Here is a 20,783-nt window from a genome sequence, read left to right on the forward strand (position 1 = left end):
GTGTACCCAATTTTGATTGCAAATTGTACTTTCACAAACAACCTGATATTTTAGGGATATTAATTGGTAATGAAGGAAAGGACTTCGATCAAGCTGGCCAACTGAAAATATAAATGATAACATGATCTGATACTTGTGAGGAGGTGGTTTTAAATGATCAGACAATCTATAAATCGGCTTCAGCCGAGATCTACTTTAAAATGTTGCCGTGTTTTACCAAGGACAGCTAAGCCATGTATAAGGATGTTTGCTACCAAACCATATCCGTTAAACAGGTCAAGACAACTTCTCAAGTATACAATCGATTTTTTGAAAGTCAATCTTACTGTTATTTGGACTCCTCTAAAGTCTTTTGGTTACCTGGGTGGAGCTTATGGAGTGTTTTGTGTCGGATACTCAACTTTATCACCATCTGAGTGGAATCTCTCAGATCACAATGTTATGTTAACTGGAATTGTTCGCTTTGTTAGAACTGTCTCAAACGCTGCTTTAATCATGGCTGTTTACAAATATTCATATTGGGGCGTGGTGAAACCGGAACAACCTGATGAAAACCCGTTTGGTAAACCAAATGGGAAAAATGTCGAGGAAGTTGAGCTGACACCAGAACAGCAGAAGTACAAAGAAATTCAACACAAGTTTTGGGAATTCGCAGCTAATCGTATTGCTAATGTTATGCTAGTTAACGGTGGATCTTACATCAAAATTGGTCAGGGTATGGCTACTTATTCATCTATGTTGCCTCAAGAGTTTGCTGCGGCATTGAAACCTTTATTGAGCAATATCTTTGAGAGGCAAAGTGGTGAAATAGAATACATGTTTGTAGAAGATCTTGGTGCACAACCAGAGAAACTCTTTGCAAATTTCAAACGGGACCCTATAGCAGGGGCTTCTATTGCCCAGGTTTTTCTGGGACAGACTCATTGTGGAAAGAAGGTTGCTATTAAAGTTCAGTATTTTGATATCGCTAAAAGGTTCAAGATGGACAAAGGAACTTGTCTTTTTCTTTTACGAGTATTAGATTGGTTTATTCCTGGTATCCCCTTCCTGAATGTCATGCCTCATGTTTTTGATAGTCTTAAAAAAGAATTAGATTTTGTTACAGAAGGCAGGAATTCTGATTCATGTAAGAATGAACTGAAAGATTTGGATTTTATGTACGTTCCTGCAGTTCATTGGAAACTGACCAGCAAGCGAATTTTAACAATGGACTTTGCTGAAGGAATCAGTTTGACTGATGCTGAGAAAATTAAAGCTGCTGGCTTTGATACTAAAGAAATCATGACCAAGGTTATTCGAATATTCTCAGAACAAATTTTCAGAACTGGAAATATTCATAGTGATCCTCATCCGGGAAACCTAATGGTTAGAAAAAATCACCGAACTGGAAAAACAGAGATAGTGGTGATTGATCACGGGCTGTATGAGCACCTGCCAACGGAGTATCGACAAGCATTTGCCTCCTTCTGGCACTCTGTAATCATTGATGACCATGATGAAGTTCAAAGTAGTGGTAAAATACTTGGGCTAAATTTTCCTGACATGATGGCCACCCTTTTGTTTTTCCAACCCTACGGTAAAATGAAGGAGTTGGGTTTCGGAGGGATGCATGGTGAGCGTAGAAAGAAGGTGATAGACATGAATGAAGAAGAAAAGGAACAAATGGAGTTAATACGGCACATGGCACATGATACTCTTGACACCTTACCAAAGGAACTAGCTCTTGTCTTCAGAAACCTCCGTCTTATCCAGGTATTGCATATTTTACATAGTTTCCCCCTTCTCAGTTTAAAAAAGTAAGTTGTGACTTACCACATCTTACAAGCCATAAGTGTGCCATGTTCCTCAACTCTGCCAGTATTTCGGGAGGACTAGCATCTTTAAACTTAATTAATGCAACTCGTTCCTCAAATTCGAAATCAAGAAAAACATTTGACAACCAGTTTTCTAATTCTAATCCTGAATCACGCCATCAGGGAATAAACTTATCGTTTGGGGTACCAATAAACAGAGTAAGACTCATGGCAGAAGTGGCCGTTAAGAACTCGAAAAAGGATGAAGATTTCTTCACAAATCTTCAATCACGGGTAAGCTGAACATTTTATACTGCAGACATTATTAAGCTTAAATCTACAAGCAAAGTTTCATCGTACATTTTAATTTCATACATTTAATTGCTTTATCGTCGGTCTAGCAACATTTTATTTTGAACACAATCTACCTAGATACAATAATAGGAAAACATAACGAATCTACTGATAATCGTTACTTTCCAGGTGAAGTTTGAGTGGCATTTCTTTGTGTTGGACCTGAGGAACAGACTAATAGCCTGGGCACTGTGGCTGTATAGCTGCTTTGCTAAACGAGAAGAGGGAGCTGTCGATGTGTCACAAGCAGCTTTGTTTCTTAAAGCGTGAACATGGGCTTTCAGATTTTAAACAACTTAGATCTACTCGTCAGATGAAACACACAACTGGTTCTATTTAGTTTTTCAATCATGTGCAAACTTGTAAATACTTGAGCTCTAGTATTTTTGTAACAGTTTACTTTCGTTACATGGACTTACTGATTAGAAATTTGTTTTATTAGCTCTATTGAAGGGCTTAACATGTGGAAATTTATTGATTTCCGGTTAAGACTATTTCGTGATCATAATGAAATCAGGGAGTATTATTTAAGTACATTGATAAGTGACCCAATGTTCAGCTGAATCAATTGTAGACCCTCACTCTCAGATATATTATTTGTAATTTTTAATTGTTATTAATTCCAGTTCTTTTAGTATTGCAGTAGGGTAATTGTTATTAAATTATGAAAGATAAAGGAGATGTTGAAAAGTAAGTTTTGATATGAGTTTATATGCCCTGAAATTTCTTAACGCAACATTATTGATTATTGAAAGTTATCATCCAACTAAATATTCCTGAATCCTGACAACGCGAATTTCATATCCTTTACTAATATAACTATAAGTTTGTTTGCTAATGTTCGGTTATTGCCTTTGTAAATATCATTATAATGAAGCTCGTTTTGAATGTCGATTTATTTAATGCTTTCTACTAACCTGCTAACCTAGTAACTACTTCGATCCACTTGAAAATGTATTATATTTATATTGTTCACTGTATCACATCTACTGAAAATCTTCCAATATTAATAATCTCCAAACTAATCTCTAATTATTCAGTGCCACGATGTCATTAGCTAAGGTAATTCAACGAATCAAAAAAGAATGGCAGATCATAGTAACAATCTTAGGAATCTACATATTTTACTACACGCTCACCTCAATAAACTGGCCCAAAGCTCAGCGTCGTCTGAAATCAGACATTGATCCTGAAGTCCCAATAAAAACTGACTCATGGATCTACAACCCTGGGAAGGTCTATCCACCTGAATGGTATGCAATACCCAAAAAACCAGACCCACAATGCAAGCCCAAACACAATCTACACTTCCTGCGAACACACCAAACCGGGACATCATCCATAACGAACATTTTCTATAGATACGGTCAGGAACATGACCTGAAGTTTGTGATGAACGCTCTGAAACTCAACCTGAACTACCCGGGTAGGATTAACATGCACTACTTAGAATCTGTGAAGCCTCCTCAGGGTTACAGTATCTTGTGCCAGTATTCCAGATTCCACAAGATGGATGCCCTGAGGATAATGCCGGATGGGACTATTTTTACCACCCTGCTTCGCCATCCTGTTGATCAGTTTCTGTCAGTGTTCCATAACCATGGCATCAAGGAAGAGATAAGAAATCTTCAACCCCATCATAATCCATATGAGGAGTTCTTTAGGAATCCTAAGAAAATATCCATGATGGCATCAGATGCTGTGTTTCACCTTATACAGAACAGCATGAGTTTTGACCTGGGGTTGAACCCTCTTCAGTTTCCCAACGAAACTGCTGTTGATGAGCTGATAAAAAAGGTTGATGAAGATTTTCATCTTGTCATTATCATAGAAATGTTAGACGAGTGTTTGGTTCTACTCAGACGACTCATGTGCTGGGACCTGAAACACATGATATACGTGAAACTCTCTGTAAACAACGAATACAGCAACGGGATAAAACCTGAAATACGGGAGAAGATTCTTGATTGGAATTCTGTCGATAAGAAACTCTACGACCACTTCTACAAGAAGCTGCAAAGAATCATATCCGAACAAGACGAAGATTACCACAAAGAAGTTGCTATGCTAAAAAAGATCAACGCTGAATTTTGGCGGGAATGCTACAGCAACGTGTTACCAGTATTTGATGGCAACAAGATAGGCTACACACTGCAGGATACACATTCCGACAACAGGACCTGCAAGACCCTAGCTACTGATGACGTCACTCAGACCCACGTGATCGGGTTGAAGCAGTTTAAAGACACTCTTCCTCCGTCAGACATTCTCATGGTCAGGAACCACATGCAGAACCTGGGTAAGTTTAACCCGGCTATGTTGAAGTGGGGTGATGTTTATAACGCATTGGATCCTGATGATGCATATTATAAGTCTCCGTTCGATGAGTTGTAGGTGCAGGTGATGACTAACTCGACTTAGGGTGGCTTCAATGTCCGAGCAGATATGATGTTTCTCCAGATCTGTCTATCCAGCATGAGTTTGTTTATCTCCTTGCTGTTTCCCTCCGCAGAATGTCAATATACGTGAGGTGTAGTCTTCCCCTACGCTGATGGCCGTGAAGGGGTTCCCAGGAGAAGCTGATGGATCAGAAATTCAGGTGATATCAGACTGTTTTTTATCCTGCTGTGCAGTGCGCATGATGTTCAACATGTTTTCATAGTAATATTGTATTTTAGTGCTGTTGATCGTTTTTTTATTGAAATACATGTGCCGCCTATTTGTTACAGATTTGTTTCATGATGCGAATTATAATACTCAATTAATTTCATATTATATGATTATATTTTCGGTATCAAAAATTTGACGGCCATAATGCTTAAAATCATAATATTTATCGTTTTTATTTGCAGACTTACAATATAATGGATGCATCAATTATTATTTTCGTTTAGTACGGTTTTATCATTTTACTGTGGTGTTCAACTCGTATAATAAAAAAAAAAGAATTTACGTCAGTATAAAACATGCAGTAATTTACAGTAATGTATATTTAATCTTTTGTACTTAAATAATATTTTGTTAAGTTACTGACCCCACTATCAAGGTATACAGAGAGAATGGAAACTGATGGATTTGTATTGGTTAAACCTTCAAGAAAACGCAGGATCAAATCAAAGAAGTGTCCAGTGTTACCAGTAAATAATGTTGATGATGAGTGGGATCATCCTCTGGATCTTACTAGTGTTATAAAGCAGGTCTTTACTGAGGGTGAGTGTTATTTTGCAGTTATTTTGCAGTTATTTTGCAGTTATTTTGCAGTTATTTTGCAGTTATTTTGCAGTTATTTTGCAGTTATTTTGCAGTTATTTTGCAGTTATTTTGCAGTTATTTTGCAGTTATTTTGCAGTTATTTTGCAGTTATTTTACAGTTATTTTGAAGTTATTTTGCAGTTATTTTACAGTTATTTTGAATCTAAGTAAACTATAGGTAAAAATATAATATTAATCATAAGCTAAAATTTACTAATCTTTGTATTCTAAATGGGGAAAAAGAAGAAACATTGTCAGTCAGTCGAGAAAATTGTCAGTCAGGCTATGTGGCAGCTTTGTAGATGTTGTGACTATGCTAGTAGTGGTCCCAGGCTTGCGACTGGAATTGCGGTGTTAAATCGATTTAATGGTACCAACGATCCACCTCCCACTTGTTGTTTGGTACTTAGCATTAATAGTGTTAGCTGTAGCCATTTATAGCAAGAATCTTAAAACTAAAGGGGATGACAAGGAAAAGAGGAAGGAAAAAGAATAACGGGACAAACAATTAATTAAAGTATTTATAGGAGCATTAGATATTGTAATTACAAGCTTCAATAATAAATCACTGACTTAAACTTCTAATTAAAATGACACTTGGTACGCTCGCCCATTTTCACTGGTCAGTCTGAACTTCGGTTTAGCACGTTGTACACTTATTCACCTAAGTTTCAGAATTTGTTCAGTTTAGCAGAGTTAGTACCCGTGTTTCAATAAATCAAAAGATATCAGGGGAGTTCTTTAATAATGTTACGGTCATCTAGAATACCGAACTTCCTGAAAACGTTATCATATTTCCTCAGACAACGTTTAATGCCTTTAATCAGTCTATCACGGCTATATCCTCTATCAATTAGAATTTTGAATATTTTGTGAAGATGGGAGGTAAAGATATCCAATCTAGTGCTAACATTACCATATCTAAGAACTTGACTTGAAAAAACGTTGTAGCCAACCTCGGTTGGGATGTTACTGTGAGGAAATGTAAGGGATACAACATGAAAATTAAAATCATCAGTTTTGTTATACACTGATATTTCTAGTCCTTCTGTGGAAATATTAATATTTAAATCAAGGTAGTTAATGATTTTATTATTGGAACCAGCTCGCTCCATCTCCAATGAATTAGGATAAATATCTTTAATCAATTTATGAAAGTAAAGGTAGTTAATAATAGATAAATCGTCAACATATCGTTTATTATTGGATAATATCTTTGCTAATCCCATTTTCTTTTCCTGAAGTAAACGTTTCATATAATTAAATTCCTTTTTGCCAACAGTGAGATCAGCTATAGGGGAACTTGAATTTCCACCCATAGGAATACCCTTGGTTTGTATGAATACAATCCCACCGAAGACGACATAAGTGTTATAAATAATAAATTGAACAGCCTCTTTTAGGTCATCTTGACTAAAGCAGGCATGACAATCATAGGTTTTATTGGAAAAGAAACATGTATTACTGTCTCTTTTAGAAATACAAATATATCTATTACGGTCTGAAAATATTAAATCAACAACTTCATTAATCATATTCTCTACTTCAATCAAGTCTAATCTGGTATAAAGAGTAGTAAAATCATATACTTGTATATTATAAACATCGCTATTTTTGATAGCTTCAAGGAATTCACTTGAGGAATCTATGCTCCAAAACATGTTTATACCGCTGTTGTTGTAGATTGCCTCGCAGTATTTCTTGAAGTATTTCCTCAAAAGTTTCAGACAACAGTTAACTTGGACGTTAAGTTGTTTCGTAACGCAAAAACGGGCACCTGCAATGAACCTCGCCTTGTAAGGGTTCTTATGAAGCTTAGGGTTCCAGAAGATGCGTGCTAGTCGCAAGTTTTTATCTTCAACTTGTACATTAAATCTCTCCTTTAGACTCTCAGATATTTTATTGACATAATGAGTCTCGTCTTCGCTACAGGGTTTATATGTATCATTACCTATACATTCTAGAGTATTAGGATCAAAACCCATTTCATTGACAAGAGTTTTTACATAAAACTTTTTACAAATAAATGAAAAATTACCAGAAGCTTTGTCGATACTACAAATAATGTATTTACTTTTCAGCAATTTAAGACTTCTTTTAACATCATCTTTTTCCAGTGTGTTTTCTTTTATTTCAAATGTTTCAGGAAAGTTTTTCTTGTAATATTCAATACGATTGGAAACTATTGATAACACTTTTTCCTTCCAATCGCTGAACTTTACTTCTTTTTGACAGTACTTTCTACTTTTTGATTTTATAAATTTATCGACAGCTTCGGTAACTGACATATATATCTCATCTGGAGATTTAAATGTGGGAATTCTGTATTTACAACCGTAGGAAAGTACTTCCCTAAGTTCAACATTATCAACAATATCTAAATTACCAGTAACTACATGTCCATGAGGAGGATAATTGAAAGGGGAGGAGTGACAATCGCATGGACTACCTAAAATAGATTTAATATCAGAAATAGAAAGTTTCTTTAAGAATGAAGCATAGTTACAAATAGAAAGACTTATAGGATCATTATACTCATAATAAATCTGTAATGGTGTAAAAGACTGAATCAAAATGGGAAGCAAATCAATGACTGAAGTGTCAGAGAAAATAGATTTTAGGTTAAGATTATCAATGAATTTGCAATTAAATGGAACAATTATAAATTCTCTATTACTGGATTCAGATTTGTTCTGATGGTATTTGGGGGAAAATGTTGAACAGAAAGAGGAACATACGTTGTAAATCAATCCTGAATTATTTTGACTCAAAGAGTAGAGAGTGTCTAAATCTGATAAGCTATAACATTTTAATGTTTTGTATATGGAATGTTCTGAAGAGATGTTATCTTTCAGCCTGTTAATATCAGACTCTATGGTATCCAGAGACTTCTTAGGCTGAACTTTCTTCTTTCCATTCCCTCTGCCACGTTTGTATCGAGCAATCTGTCCACTAAAATAATTCATAACCCGATCTTGGGAGATGTTGCCCGTTCCTTTCTTCTTGTCATTAAGACCAAGAGGGAATGCTGTCCCAAGCTTCTCAATCCAGTAATCCTCCAGGAGAAGTAAATCATTTTTGACATCGGTGGACATGTCAGAATCAACATAATCTACAATCTGTATGGAAGCATCTGAGAAGACGTGACCAGGAATATTAAAATGTTCATATAAAAATGTGGATGATTTGGCTTTGACACAATTTCTGTGGCCATTGACTCTTTTATGAAGTGGTTGAGTTGTTTCTCCAACATATTGTTTTTTACAGGTAGAACAGGTAATAACATAAATAACATTATTAGTTTTACAATTAAATATAAAATTTGTATGTCCAAAGATAAAATCATTATTAAAAGTACTGCTCCTAAATGTATTAACAGGATTAAAACTGTTGCAAGTGAGACAACCTCTACCATTGCAACATCTAAAAGTGCTAGAAAAGACATTACTAGGGGTTACCCATTTATTCAAGGATTTTGAGAAAAATTTACCATTACGTTTAAGTCAAGAAGGTAACATCATCCCTTTCGGCGTTTCCGCCTAGACCCAACGACTCGAGATAGGCCAAGGACAACGGGTCGGACATCAACCTATTGTCATGGGGCTGCCATGATTGGGCGGGCGTTAGATGTCATGAACCTAAATAGTTCTCCCACCGACGCAGTGTAGCCTGGCGAGATTCTTCGCGACCATAAAAATCTCTTAGAACCGGATCTTGCACTGCCGCTGTTTCTCGTACCGTAGCATGGCGGACAGCTCACGCCAGAAAATGAAATAAACAGGTAAATACAGGATAAATCAGGAGATGTATGTACAACAACAAGACTTCAAGGAGGGCGCCCAAGAAAACAAAGATCAACCAAATCTCGGAACCAATGGCCGGGAGAGATATAAATGTAATTATAGAGCAATATCAAGAAAAGCTATCAATTATGTATCCAACGGGGCGGAAGAACCGACCACCAGTACTTGATACCATGATACGGACGTAATCTAAGTAAACTATAGGTAAAAATATAATATTAATCATAAGCTAAAATTTACTAATCTTTGTATTCTAAATGGGGAAAAAGAAGAAACATTGTCAGTCAGTCGAGAAAATTGTCAGTCAGGCTATGTGGCAGCTTTGTAGATGTTGTGACTATGCTAGTAGTGGTCCCAGGCTTGCGACTGGAATTGCGGTGTTAAATCGATTTAATGGTACCAACGATCCACCTCCCACTTGTTGTTTGGTACTTAGCATTAATAGTGTTAGCTGTAGCCATTTATAGCAAGAATCTTAAAACTAAAGGGGATGACAAGGAAAAGAGGAAGGAAAAAGAATAACGGGACAAACAATTAATTAAAGTATTTATAGGAGCATTAGATATTGTAATTACAAGCTTCAATAATAAATCACTGACTAAAACTTCTAATTAAAATGACACTTGGTACGCTCGCCCATTTTCACTGGTCAGTCTGAACTTCGGTTTAGCACGTTGTACACTTATTCACCTAAGTTTCAGAATTTGTTCAGTTTAGCAGAGTTAGTACCCGTGTTTCAATAAATCAAAAGATATCAGGGGAGTTCTTTAATAATGTTACGGTCATCTAGAATACCGAACTTCCTGAAAACGTTATCATATTTCCTCAGACAACGTTTAATGCCTTTAATCAGTCTATCACGGCTATATCCTCTATCAATTAGAATTTTGAATATTTTGTGAAGATGGGAGGTAAAGATATCCAATCTAGTGCTAACATTACCATATCTAAGAACTTGACTTGAAAAAACGTTGTAGCCAACCTCGGTTGGGATGTTACTGTGAGGAAATGTAAGGGATACAACATGAAAATTAAAATCATCAGTTTTGTTATACACTGATATTTCTAGTCCTTCTGTGGAAATATTAATATTTAAATCAAGGTAGTTAATGATTTTATTATTGGAACCAGCTCGCTCCATCTCCAATGAATTAGGATAAATATTAAAAGTTATTTTGCAGTTATTTTACAGTTATTTTGCAGTTATTTTGCAGTTATTTTGCAGTTATTTTGCAGTTATTTTGCAGTTATTTTACAGTTATTTTGCAGTTATTTTGCAGTTATTTTACAGTTATTTTACAGTTATTTTGCAGTTATTTTGCAGTTATTTTACAGTTATTTTGCAGTTATTTTGCAGTTATTTTACAGTTATTTTGCAGTTATTTTGCAGTTATTTTGCAGTTATTTTACAGTTATTTTGCAGTTATTTTGCAGTTATTTTGCAGTTATTTTACAGTTATTTTGAAGTTATTTTGCAGTTATTTTACAGTTATTTTGAAGTTATTTTGCAGTTATTTTACAGTTATTTTGCAGTTATTTTGCAGTTATTTTGCAGTTATTTTGCAGTTATTTTACAGTTATTTTGCAGTTATTTTGCAGTTATTTTACAGTTATTTTACAGTTATTTTGCAGTTATTTTGCAGTTATTTTACAGTTATTTTGCAGTTATTTTGCAGTTATTTTACAGTTATTTTGCAGTTATTTTGCAGTTATTTTACAGTTATTTTGCAGTTATTTTGCAGTTATTTTGCAGTTATTTTACAGTTATTTTGCAGTTATTTTGCAGTTATTTTACAGTTATTTTACAGTTATTTTGCAGTTATTTTGAAGTTATTTTGCAGTTATTTTACAGTTATTTTGCAGTTATTTTGCAGTTATTTTGCAGTTATTTTGAAGTTATTTTGCAGTTATTTTACAGTTATTTTGCAGTTATTTTGCAGTTATTTTGCAGTTATTTTGAAGTTATTTTGCAGTTATTTTGCAGTTATTTTACAGTTATTTTGAAGTTATTTTGCAGTTATTTTACAGTTATTTTGCAGTTATTTTACAGTTATTTTGCAGTTATTTTGCAGTTATTTTGCAGTTATTTTGCAGTTATTTTGCAGTTATTTTACAGTTATTTTGCAGTTATTTTGCAGTTATTTTACAGTTATTTTACAGTTATTTTGCAGTTATTTTGCAGTTATTTTACAGTTATTTTGCAGTTATTTTGCAGTTATTTTACAGTTATTTTGCAGTTATTATGCAGTTATTTTGCAGTTATTTTACAGTTATTTTGCAGTTATTTTGCAGTTATTTTACAGTTATTTTACAGTTATTTTGCAGTTATTTTGAAGTTATTTTGCAGTTATTTTACAGTTATTTTGCAGTTATTTTGCAGTTATTTTGCAGTTATTTTGAAGTTATTTTGCAGTTATTTTACAGTTATTTTGCAGTTATTTTGCAGTTATTTTGCAGTTATTTTGAAGTTATTTTGCAGTTATTTTGCAGTTATTGTCGGTTATTGGTTCTACTTTTAATGGGAAGTGCAAATCTAAAACTGAGATTGGAACTGAATAACCTGTCAAACATTTAGCTTATGTTTACATGTTAAATGTACATTTAGCTATTTTGACAAGTGCATTTAGCTATGTTAACATGTACAATGTACAATTAGCCAATGTTAACATGTACATGCTATTTCAGACTCTGTATTCTGTGATAAGATCAGTGAAGTGATATCAAGTCAAGATATTGAACAGATAATATGCTATGGTTTAGGAAGACTAAGTACCTGCAAGCTGGCTCAGTTTCAGTTTGCTGTTTTAGTAAACGTTCTACAAAAATCTCCCCAAATTCAAAAGTTTGTAATTTATCTTGTTATTTCTCAAATTTCTTATCAGCACTGTATCTTTTGTCTGATTCCAGTGATAATAAAGCAATAATAACTCATCAATTGATCAAAAGGTTGGTTAACAGATTTACAATGTGGCTAGTGTTCTAGATGGTACGTCCCTAATTAATTACTTTATCAGGTGTCTGGTATTTGACCCAGTACTGTCACAATCAGAGAGAACCTTCATTGCTCAGTACATGGAGGTTTTACCAGAAAACGACATGTGTGGCAGACGAGTTTTGTGTAACACACTCTTTTATATGATACACAGTAGGTATTGTAATACTGTATACTTACACATTATACATTAGTTGTAGTGTTGTAATTACTAGGCTGTGTGTACCTTCATGGCTATTGTGTTGCAGCGTGCCCCACATGACATAATAGCCGTGCCAATTATCGTTTATAAAAGTCGTACACGTGGGCACAGGGCCATGGCAATGATATTATTATTATGTATGATAAACTTTAATCCAGAAAATGTACCTTCAGTAAAAGGATGTACGATAACGTTTTGAAAAGTAACTGGGATCAGTTAAAGTACTGTGCGCTAATTGGTAATTCGTTCCAGTCTTATCTGCTTCACTCCACTACGTCTTCATTGATAAAACAGGTGAGCAAATCAGATTTAATCTTATCATATTAATTGTATTTTAATATGTATTATATCTCTATTAGATTGAAAATTATGATATTATTGTGATATTAAAGTTTTTAGAAATAAAGGATCGTTCACATATAATTAATAAGTTAATACTACTTATGCCCCCTCCACCACTCTGTTAGCCACTTTACACTATTGTGTAGAAAATAAAGGTACACAAACGGAAGGGAAATATGATTAAGGCAATGTTAACTTTCAGGTTCCCCATATTTACACATGCACAGAACATACCAAAGAAGACGAGTTACCCAAGTTCGTGAGCCATCATAACGTATTTAACAATACTGTAATCATGGAGTTCTTATCTTCGGTTGATACTGATTCTGTTTTTGTGAACACTCTTCCTGCTGATATCTCTGAGGATGGCTTAGAGATACAGTGAAAAACCATTTTTATATAATATGCTGATGCTCGATATATACCTACCAATGTTTTGCGCCTTCTGGTAACATTTTTGTCACGTCTACCGAATGTTAACTTGGCCAGGCCATTGTACATTTTGCTAAACAATTTAATTTTTCGTTAAAAAATGGAAGTGAGGCCCTTTGGTGTTGCTCTGACACGCTTTATCAGCTCTGTCATCATTATTTATATGGAAATGGGGATATGAAGGAGATTTTGTGTGTTATTTCTTTTCATGTATGAAATTGATCCTGAAAGCTAACTGCTAAAGTTCATCACAAGATCGTGTCAGTGCATTGTATTCCTAAACATGATTATTGTAGATTGTTGAGTAAAAAGTCAATAATTACTGAATATAAAGCGTTCCAACAGTTCTTCTGTAATTAATGTTAATAATGACCTTGGTTAACCAGTAACCACGAACGATCATTTTATTGTAGGTCGATGGTAAGAGGCAGACTGGACGAAATCTCATGATATTTTGCTTCAATCTGACTTCATGAACCATGGGGTCAGCTCACAGCAAAAAGGAGCATTCAATTTCAGATGAGGTATTTGTAAATGAGTCATTAAATAATATTAATGTTAATGAGGGATGTCTCAATTTAGACGAAGAACTCAACATTGCAGAGAGAATTTTCGGAGTCGAATATGAAAAGATAATTGACAGAATTTTTGTAACTCACGTGACTGTTGGAAGACAATGGTCCTGGCCTACAGTTGATTATGTTTATTTTGTGATTCTAAAGACGAATTGTGGAGTATTGATATCTCTCGAGAAGCAGCAAGATGGTACCTCTTCCATTGAGTTTAGGAGAAAATTATTTCGATCTTATGGATATGACTTTAAAGTTTACGATGTTATTGAAGACAGTAAATCCAGCTATCCCTTTAGTTGCTTGATAGACCTTTTAAAGGAAATGTTAATTACTTGCAGTGCTTTTAATGACAAAGACTTTGCAAAGATAATTTTTGATGAGATAAGCCAACCAGATAAGCCTAGCCATTTCAAATTAAATCCGCATCTTAACGTGGCTAAGAGTGTTTTCGGCTACAATTATAAAAGTATTGTTAACGGCACGACTGTAACTCATGTTTATGTCTACAAATGTCCACTAGAAGGCATATACAGAAGTTCAACTGCTTCTATAAGAGAACGAATTGGGAGACAATGGACTTCAGTTGATTATCATGCATTTGTGGTGCTGAAGACAAGTTGTGGTGTAAGTCTATCCCTCGAAAAGCAGCGAGACGGAATTTACATCGGGAGAAGCATAAGATGTGATGATGTGGTTGAAGGTATGCGACCATCTACTCGGAAAGGTCCTGTCGACCTTGAGATTGAAGATAGCTCTGACTATCCTTTCATACATTTGTTAGGTTATCTGGATGCAATTGTGGAGGATTGTAGCGATTACAGTGTAACAGATCAAAACTGCCAAGACTTTGCAAAGAGAATTTTCGATAAGATTGCTTTGAGGAAAACTTGGAAATACACTCGACCAAAAGAGTATCTTTATAAAACAGTAATAATATTTGGAATGCAGTTCCTTATCATGTTTTTTTGGTCCTGAAGACATTTTGCGACAAATGTAAAATGTACATGTACTACCTTAATTTTTACAGATTTTTAGTTATATTTTTAAAATTTTTTTATAAGAATATTTTTTTAGTTTGGTTCGTTTAAAGATTTTATCCATGTTTTTAATTTTGATTAGAAATTATTATCATAACTTATGTTATTCATTAATGAGTAAATTTTTTGAAGTTTTAGTGGACGTTAAATAGTTCTTCATATCACGTTCTGTCACCGGGGTTGTTGGATTCTTTTTTACCTAATATGTTTATTGTTCATAATTTTTGATGATTCCGTAAATACGGCCAATTCTGTTAATCTTATATACCATTTACAGGATGGCAGAAACTCCAGGAGGCTTTGTCTGACTTGATTTGTATTCCTCGTTTGAAGTTTATGTTTCTATCATCCACTAGTGTTACTGTCTCACTTTATTGAATTAAAAGTGATAGCAGGAAATGTCGGAAAATCAAGTGAACAGTAGTGGACCACCTATCCCTAAGTTAGGAGATTCTTATCTTTTGTTCAAGAAAGAAGTGAAATTGTGGTCGGCAACCACATTGATCGAAGAAAAGCGTCAAGCAGGATGTATTGTTTTTATGTTACCTCAGAAGGCTAAGTCTGAGGCAGTGGAAGTTCCACTTGAAGTATTACAAAATGGCAGAACAGACACAGTAGAAGGTGCTGAAGTAAAGACATCGGGATTAGACTGCCTCCTGGAGGTCCTTGATGGAATTTATCTTGAAGATTTGGCTAAGGAAAAGTTCAAGACTTATGACATGTTCAGAAAGTTAAGTCGGGAAGGAAGCCAAGATGTCAAGGAGTTTATTTCGTCATTCGAAAAAGTTGTAAAACGAATGGAAGAGCATGATATTAAGCTTCCACAACCTGTTCTAGCGTATGAATTACTTAGAAGTTGTAATGTTAGTGATTACAAGTATTCTGTTGCCATTACTATGTGTGGCGACTTAACATACACTAACATGAAAGAAACGATAAAGAAGATCACAACTATGAAAGATCCAGAAAGTTCACACCAGAGAATGATTGGTGTAGTTAAAGAAGACTCTACATTTTATACTGGTAACTCCTGTATTGAAAATCAGTTTAATATGTATGATGAATACGAAAATGAAAATGAAGTACTGAATGCTCAGGAAATGGAGCAGCATGCATATTACAGCCAAGGAAGAAGTGGCTATTCGGGAAGAGGATACCGGGGATATGGCTTTAGAAGAGGAAATGGTAGAGGAGCCAGAGGATACCGACAACAGAATCAACAGCAGGAAAGTCAACATCAGGTAGCTGCGGGTGTCAGAAGTGACAGAAAAATGAACCCAACAGACAAATATGGGCGGCATTTTACTTGTAATGTTTGCAAGTCGATTTACCACTTTTCTAGAGATTGTCCAGAACGCCGCAGAATAAACAAAAGTGGAAATCAGGTAACGAGTGAGAATGTAAATCTCTTTATGAATGCTCCTGCCCAAGAAGAGAACTCAAATGTTATGGACCAATTTACCAGTGACAACTTTGGGTTAGCAGTTCTTGACAGTGGATGCAACAAAACGGTTTGTGGAAAGGAATGGTTGAAAGTCTATCTTCAGTCGCTGTCTCCAGAAGATTTCATTAAGGTGTGCTATGAAGAGAAACATGTATCGTTTAAATTTGGAGATAATGCACCATCAAAGTCAAGGACATGCTGCACATTCCCAGCCGTTGTATGTGACAAACAGGTGAACATTGTGGCACAAGTTGTTGATGATCAGATTCCATTACTGATTAGCAAACAGTCAATGAAAGATGCTAGAATGGTATTGGACTTTGGAGATGACACAGTGAAGGCTTTTGGTGTAAAGCAGAAAATCATCTTCAATGAATCAGGACACTGTAGCATCCCTCTGAGCAAGAATACTATCCATCAACAAGTCTGCTTATGTAAATCAGGAGAGGAAATTGTAAACCTGACCATGGAAAGTACTGACAAAAGAAAGATAGCGATTAAGCTACATAAGCAATTCGCCCATCCCCCACCTGAAAAGTTAAAGTCACTCTTAAGAACAGCAGGACAGCTTACCAAGGAAATTGCTCGAGAGATTGACACAGTATCGTCTAACTGTGATGTGTGCAAGAGATACAAGCGACCGAATAATCGTCCAGTAGTCTGTATGCCTTTAGCCAAAGACTTCAATGATACCGTTGCCATGGATATTAAGGTGTACGACAAGAATAAAAACATTTACATCCAGCACATGATTGACCATAAAACCAGATTCTCTGCTGCAAAAGTTATCAGGTCAAAAGACAAGGAAACCATTGTGGAAAGTGTCTTTACACACTGGATCAACACTTTTGGACCACCGAAGAAGTTCATGAGTGACAATGGAGGGGAATATGTTAACAAAAGTTTTGTTGACCTCTGTGAGAAATTCAACGTTCATATCATCACTACTGGAGCTGAAGCACCTTGGAGCAATGCCCTTGTAGAACGGCACCATGCCCTTTTGTCTAACAGTATGATAAAGATCATGGAAGATACTAAATGCTCAGTTGAAGTTGCTTTAGCATGGGCCTGTCATGCCAAGAACACTTTGGCAAATGTAAATGGTTTCTCGCCATATCAGTTAATCTTTGGCAAACATCCATCTCTCACTTCTATTGATGATCCCTATGCTAGTCCAACGATTGTTGAAGATGAGAGTCCAAGTGAAACTGTTGCCAAGAACATCTCTGCCATCTACAGTGCTCGAAAAAGAATGATGGAAAGCGAAGCTAGTGAGATGATCAGACGAGCCATTAGATCAAAAACTAGAGAAGTGTACACTGATGAGATACAGTCGGGTGATATGGTATACTACAAAAGAAATGATGATAAGCGATGGCGAGGACCAGGAACAGTTATAGGTGTGGACAAGAAAGTTGTAGTTGTAAGACATGGTGGGTATATTGTTCGATGCCACCGGATTCATGTTGTCAATGTAAATGAACTGTACTCAAAAGATGTTTCCGAAGTAAGTGGGACCGATCCACCAGATGAGCCTAATCCCACTGTTGAAGAATTTTACAATGCAACTCAAATGCTGAAAAATGATGTTCTGTTGAACGCTTTCGATATTGCTCCTGCTGAAGAGGATGATAATAATACTGTAAGCACAGATAATATACCACAAAGCAACGAAACTAATGTAGAGGAATCAATGTCTACAAAGGAGCAGAAGTTCTGCAAAGCTAAGTCAAAGTATGAGAAGAAGAAGGTCAGTATCGAAGTGTTAAACACTGACCCCTATAAGTCACAGAAGACTGACGAAATCGAAAAATGGAAGCAAAACAATGTGTATGAAGAGGTTGAGGCTCACGAAGTAGATAATCAGTTTGTCCCCATTTCGACAAGGTGGGTCACAAATGACAATGGTCATAAGAAAAAGGCCCGTTTGGTAGCTCGAGGTTTTGAGGAAATTCCTCTTGATAGTACCGAAAGAGTCAGTCCTACTTGTCGAAAAGAATCTCTAAGACTTCTATTCACAGTAGCAGCATCAATGAAGTGGCCTATTCATTCTCTTGATATAACCTCAGCATTTCTACAAGGTAAACCAATTGAGCGACTAGTTTATCTTACCCCTCCAAAGGAATGCTATAAACCAGGAATACTGTGGAAGCTGAACAAATGTGTTTATGGACTGTCAGATGCTGCAAAGATGTGGTACAGAAATGTAAAAGACCACAGTGAACAAGCTGGTTTAAGGAAATGTTTATATGATGATGCTCTGTTCTTTTCAAGAGTTGACAAAGAAGATCTTGCAGGAATAATGACTGTACATGTAGATGACTTCATCTATGCAGGGACCAAAGGTTTTGAGTCTAATATTCACAAAGATGTGCTGCATGGATTTGAGATTAAGTCACAGGAAGCATCGCGATTCACATATCTTGGACTTGAGGTGGAACAAGATCCAATCTCATATGAAATCACTGTTGGACAGTCAGATTATATCAGTGCTTTAAAGACCATAGGACTATCAAGTAACAGAAGAAGCCAGAAAACACATGCTCTGACTCACGAAGAGTATGTACAGTACAGATCAGGTGTTGGACAACTTATCTGGTTATCTGTCCAAACCAGACCAGATATTTCGTTTGATGCTTGTCAGTTGAGCAATAATCTGAAAGATCCCAACGTCTCAGACATAATGCTTCACAACAAGATAGTCAAAAAGCTTAAAACTGATGAAGATGCCCCACTGACCTTCAGAGAACTGCCTAACATAAAGAATGGAGTAAGACTACTTACATACAGTGATGCATCGTTTGGAAATCTTAGTAACAATGGTAGTCAGTGTGGGTATCTGATACTTATTTCGGATAAAGATGGTAGAGTCAAAAACCCTGTCTGTTGGAAATCTGTAAAGTTGGACAGAGTCTGTTACAGTACTTTAGCCGCTGAAAGCCTTGCACTCCTGAAAGCGGCTGATCACACCATTTTTATTCAGCAAACACTACAACAAATACTGGGAGATTCTTTAAATGTGACCATAGACTGTTTTATTGACAATAAAGGACTTCTAGAGCTTGTACAGAAGACAAAGGACCCCATTGAAAAAAGACTGATAGTTACCATGGCATCACTAAGGGAAATGGTTGAGAAGGGTGAAATAACTGTTAACTTTATGCCCTCAAGGACGATGCCTGCTGATGTTTTGACTAAGAGAGGGCCTAGTTCTCAAAGTCTGCGTATGTGTTTTGAGAGGGACTAGTATTTTTAAAGAGTGAACATCGAATTTATTTTTTATTTATGGATTTATCATTTATATTTTTAGCTTTTTCATACATTTTAATGTCATTTTTGTTTTGAGTCAGAATCTTTATTTTTTACTTTTGCAGATTAGTTTTTAAAATCAGTGCGTGTGAGTTTCATGGGATTTTTAAAGTGCAAACTAAGTTATTTGACTAGTTTTGCTATGTTTATAAAAATGTTTACTTAAAAAAAAAAAAAAAAAAAAAAAAAATAATAATAATAATAATTTAAAGACCGAAGTCCCGGCCAATAGCCTGGTTCCCCTGGGTTGTTGTAAAATGATAATATATAAATCCGAAGTCCCGGTCAGTAACCTGAACTGTGTTTAGGATAACTGAAAAAAAAAAAAAAGAAAAAAAAAAAAAAAAAATGAAAAGGGGATATATATTAGTCAGTTGAGACACCTGTTTAACCTCCCTCTGAAGTCCTCCTTTATGAGGCAGCCTTTTAGCCTGCATAACTCTTTGTGGAGCTGGTATTGATTTGTTTGTTTTGGTTCATTACCACTGGCTTTTAAGTTAGTTGAGAGGATTGCATAATCTATCCTCATATCACACCCATCTCATTTAATCATCATTCACATATGGCCATTTATACACAGAAGAAAGAAGATTTATAAAGATCTACAGAAGAAGCATTTCTAAACAGCTGCCAACGCCTAACGAATAAGTTCTCCTGCTACATGTTCTGGTATCCGTGAAGATCGCCTAATAAAGCCGGATACCGTGAAGAAACAGAAAGAAAAACTAAAAGAGGACTGATGTTAATCTTATATACCATTTACAGGATGGCAGAAACTCCAGGAGGCTTTGTCTGACTTGATTTGTATTCCTCGTTTGAAGTTTATGTTTCTATCATCCACTAGTGTTACTGTCTCACTTTATTGAATTAAAAAATTCAACGGACACTGGTCTTTTCAGGTAAATGTAACTGTCGAAGGTTCCATTCTCAAATTATTTGTTATATAGCACCGGGTATTGAAAGTATTATATAGCGTTAAAAACTTTCAACACTACTCCATAATATAACAAATAATTTTAGAACATGAATATGATGTAGTACATAATATGCATTTTTATTGATTTAAACAATCTACTTTTTTGACCTCATAAATTATTTCTCACAATATTACCATTGAAAAGGAGTAAGGCCAAGGATGCCGATCTACTATGAACTGGTATCCAACAATGAGCTAGCCCCCGACGAGAAATTTATGTTGGGTTTTAAGTATGATGTACAGAATGGAATAATAGAGGGAAGAATTCATTCTTG

The 20,783-nt window shown here is 35.4% G+C and overlaps 2 protein-coding genes across 2 annotated transcripts in view; one reads left to right on the top strand and one right to left on the bottom strand.

Moving 5' to 3' along the window:
• Positions 1–20,479, bottom strand: part of LOC134819315 (transmembrane protein 64-like) — a 106,233-nt gene extending 85,754 nt beyond the window's left edge. The window contains exon 1 of the mRNA XM_063829208.1: positions 20,459–20,479. The gene's annotated coding sequence lies outside the window, so the exon portion shown is untranslated. The remainder of the gene's footprint in view (positions 1–20,458) is intronic.
• Positions 48–3,069, top strand: LOC134819731 (uncharacterized aarF domain-containing protein kinase 5-like). The gene is made up of 3 exons (XM_063829833.1): positions 48–1,752; positions 1,977–2,087; positions 2,277–3,069. Exons 1-3 carry the CDS (start codon positions 154–156, stop codon positions 2,415–2,417), a joined length of 1,851 nt encoding a protein of 616 aa, XP_063685903.1. The 5' UTR covers positions 48–153; the 3' UTR covers positions 2,418–3,069.
• Positions 20,480–20,783: the final 304 nt, after the last annotated feature.

Source organism: Bolinopsis microptera, chromosome 8, assembly GCF_026151205.1.
Source record: "Bolinopsis microptera isolate Bmic1 chromosome 8, MBARI_Bmic_1.0, whole genome shotgun sequence".
Lineage (NCBI taxonomy): Eukaryota > Metazoa > Ctenophora > Tentaculata > Lobata > Bolinopsidae > Bolinopsis > Bolinopsis microptera.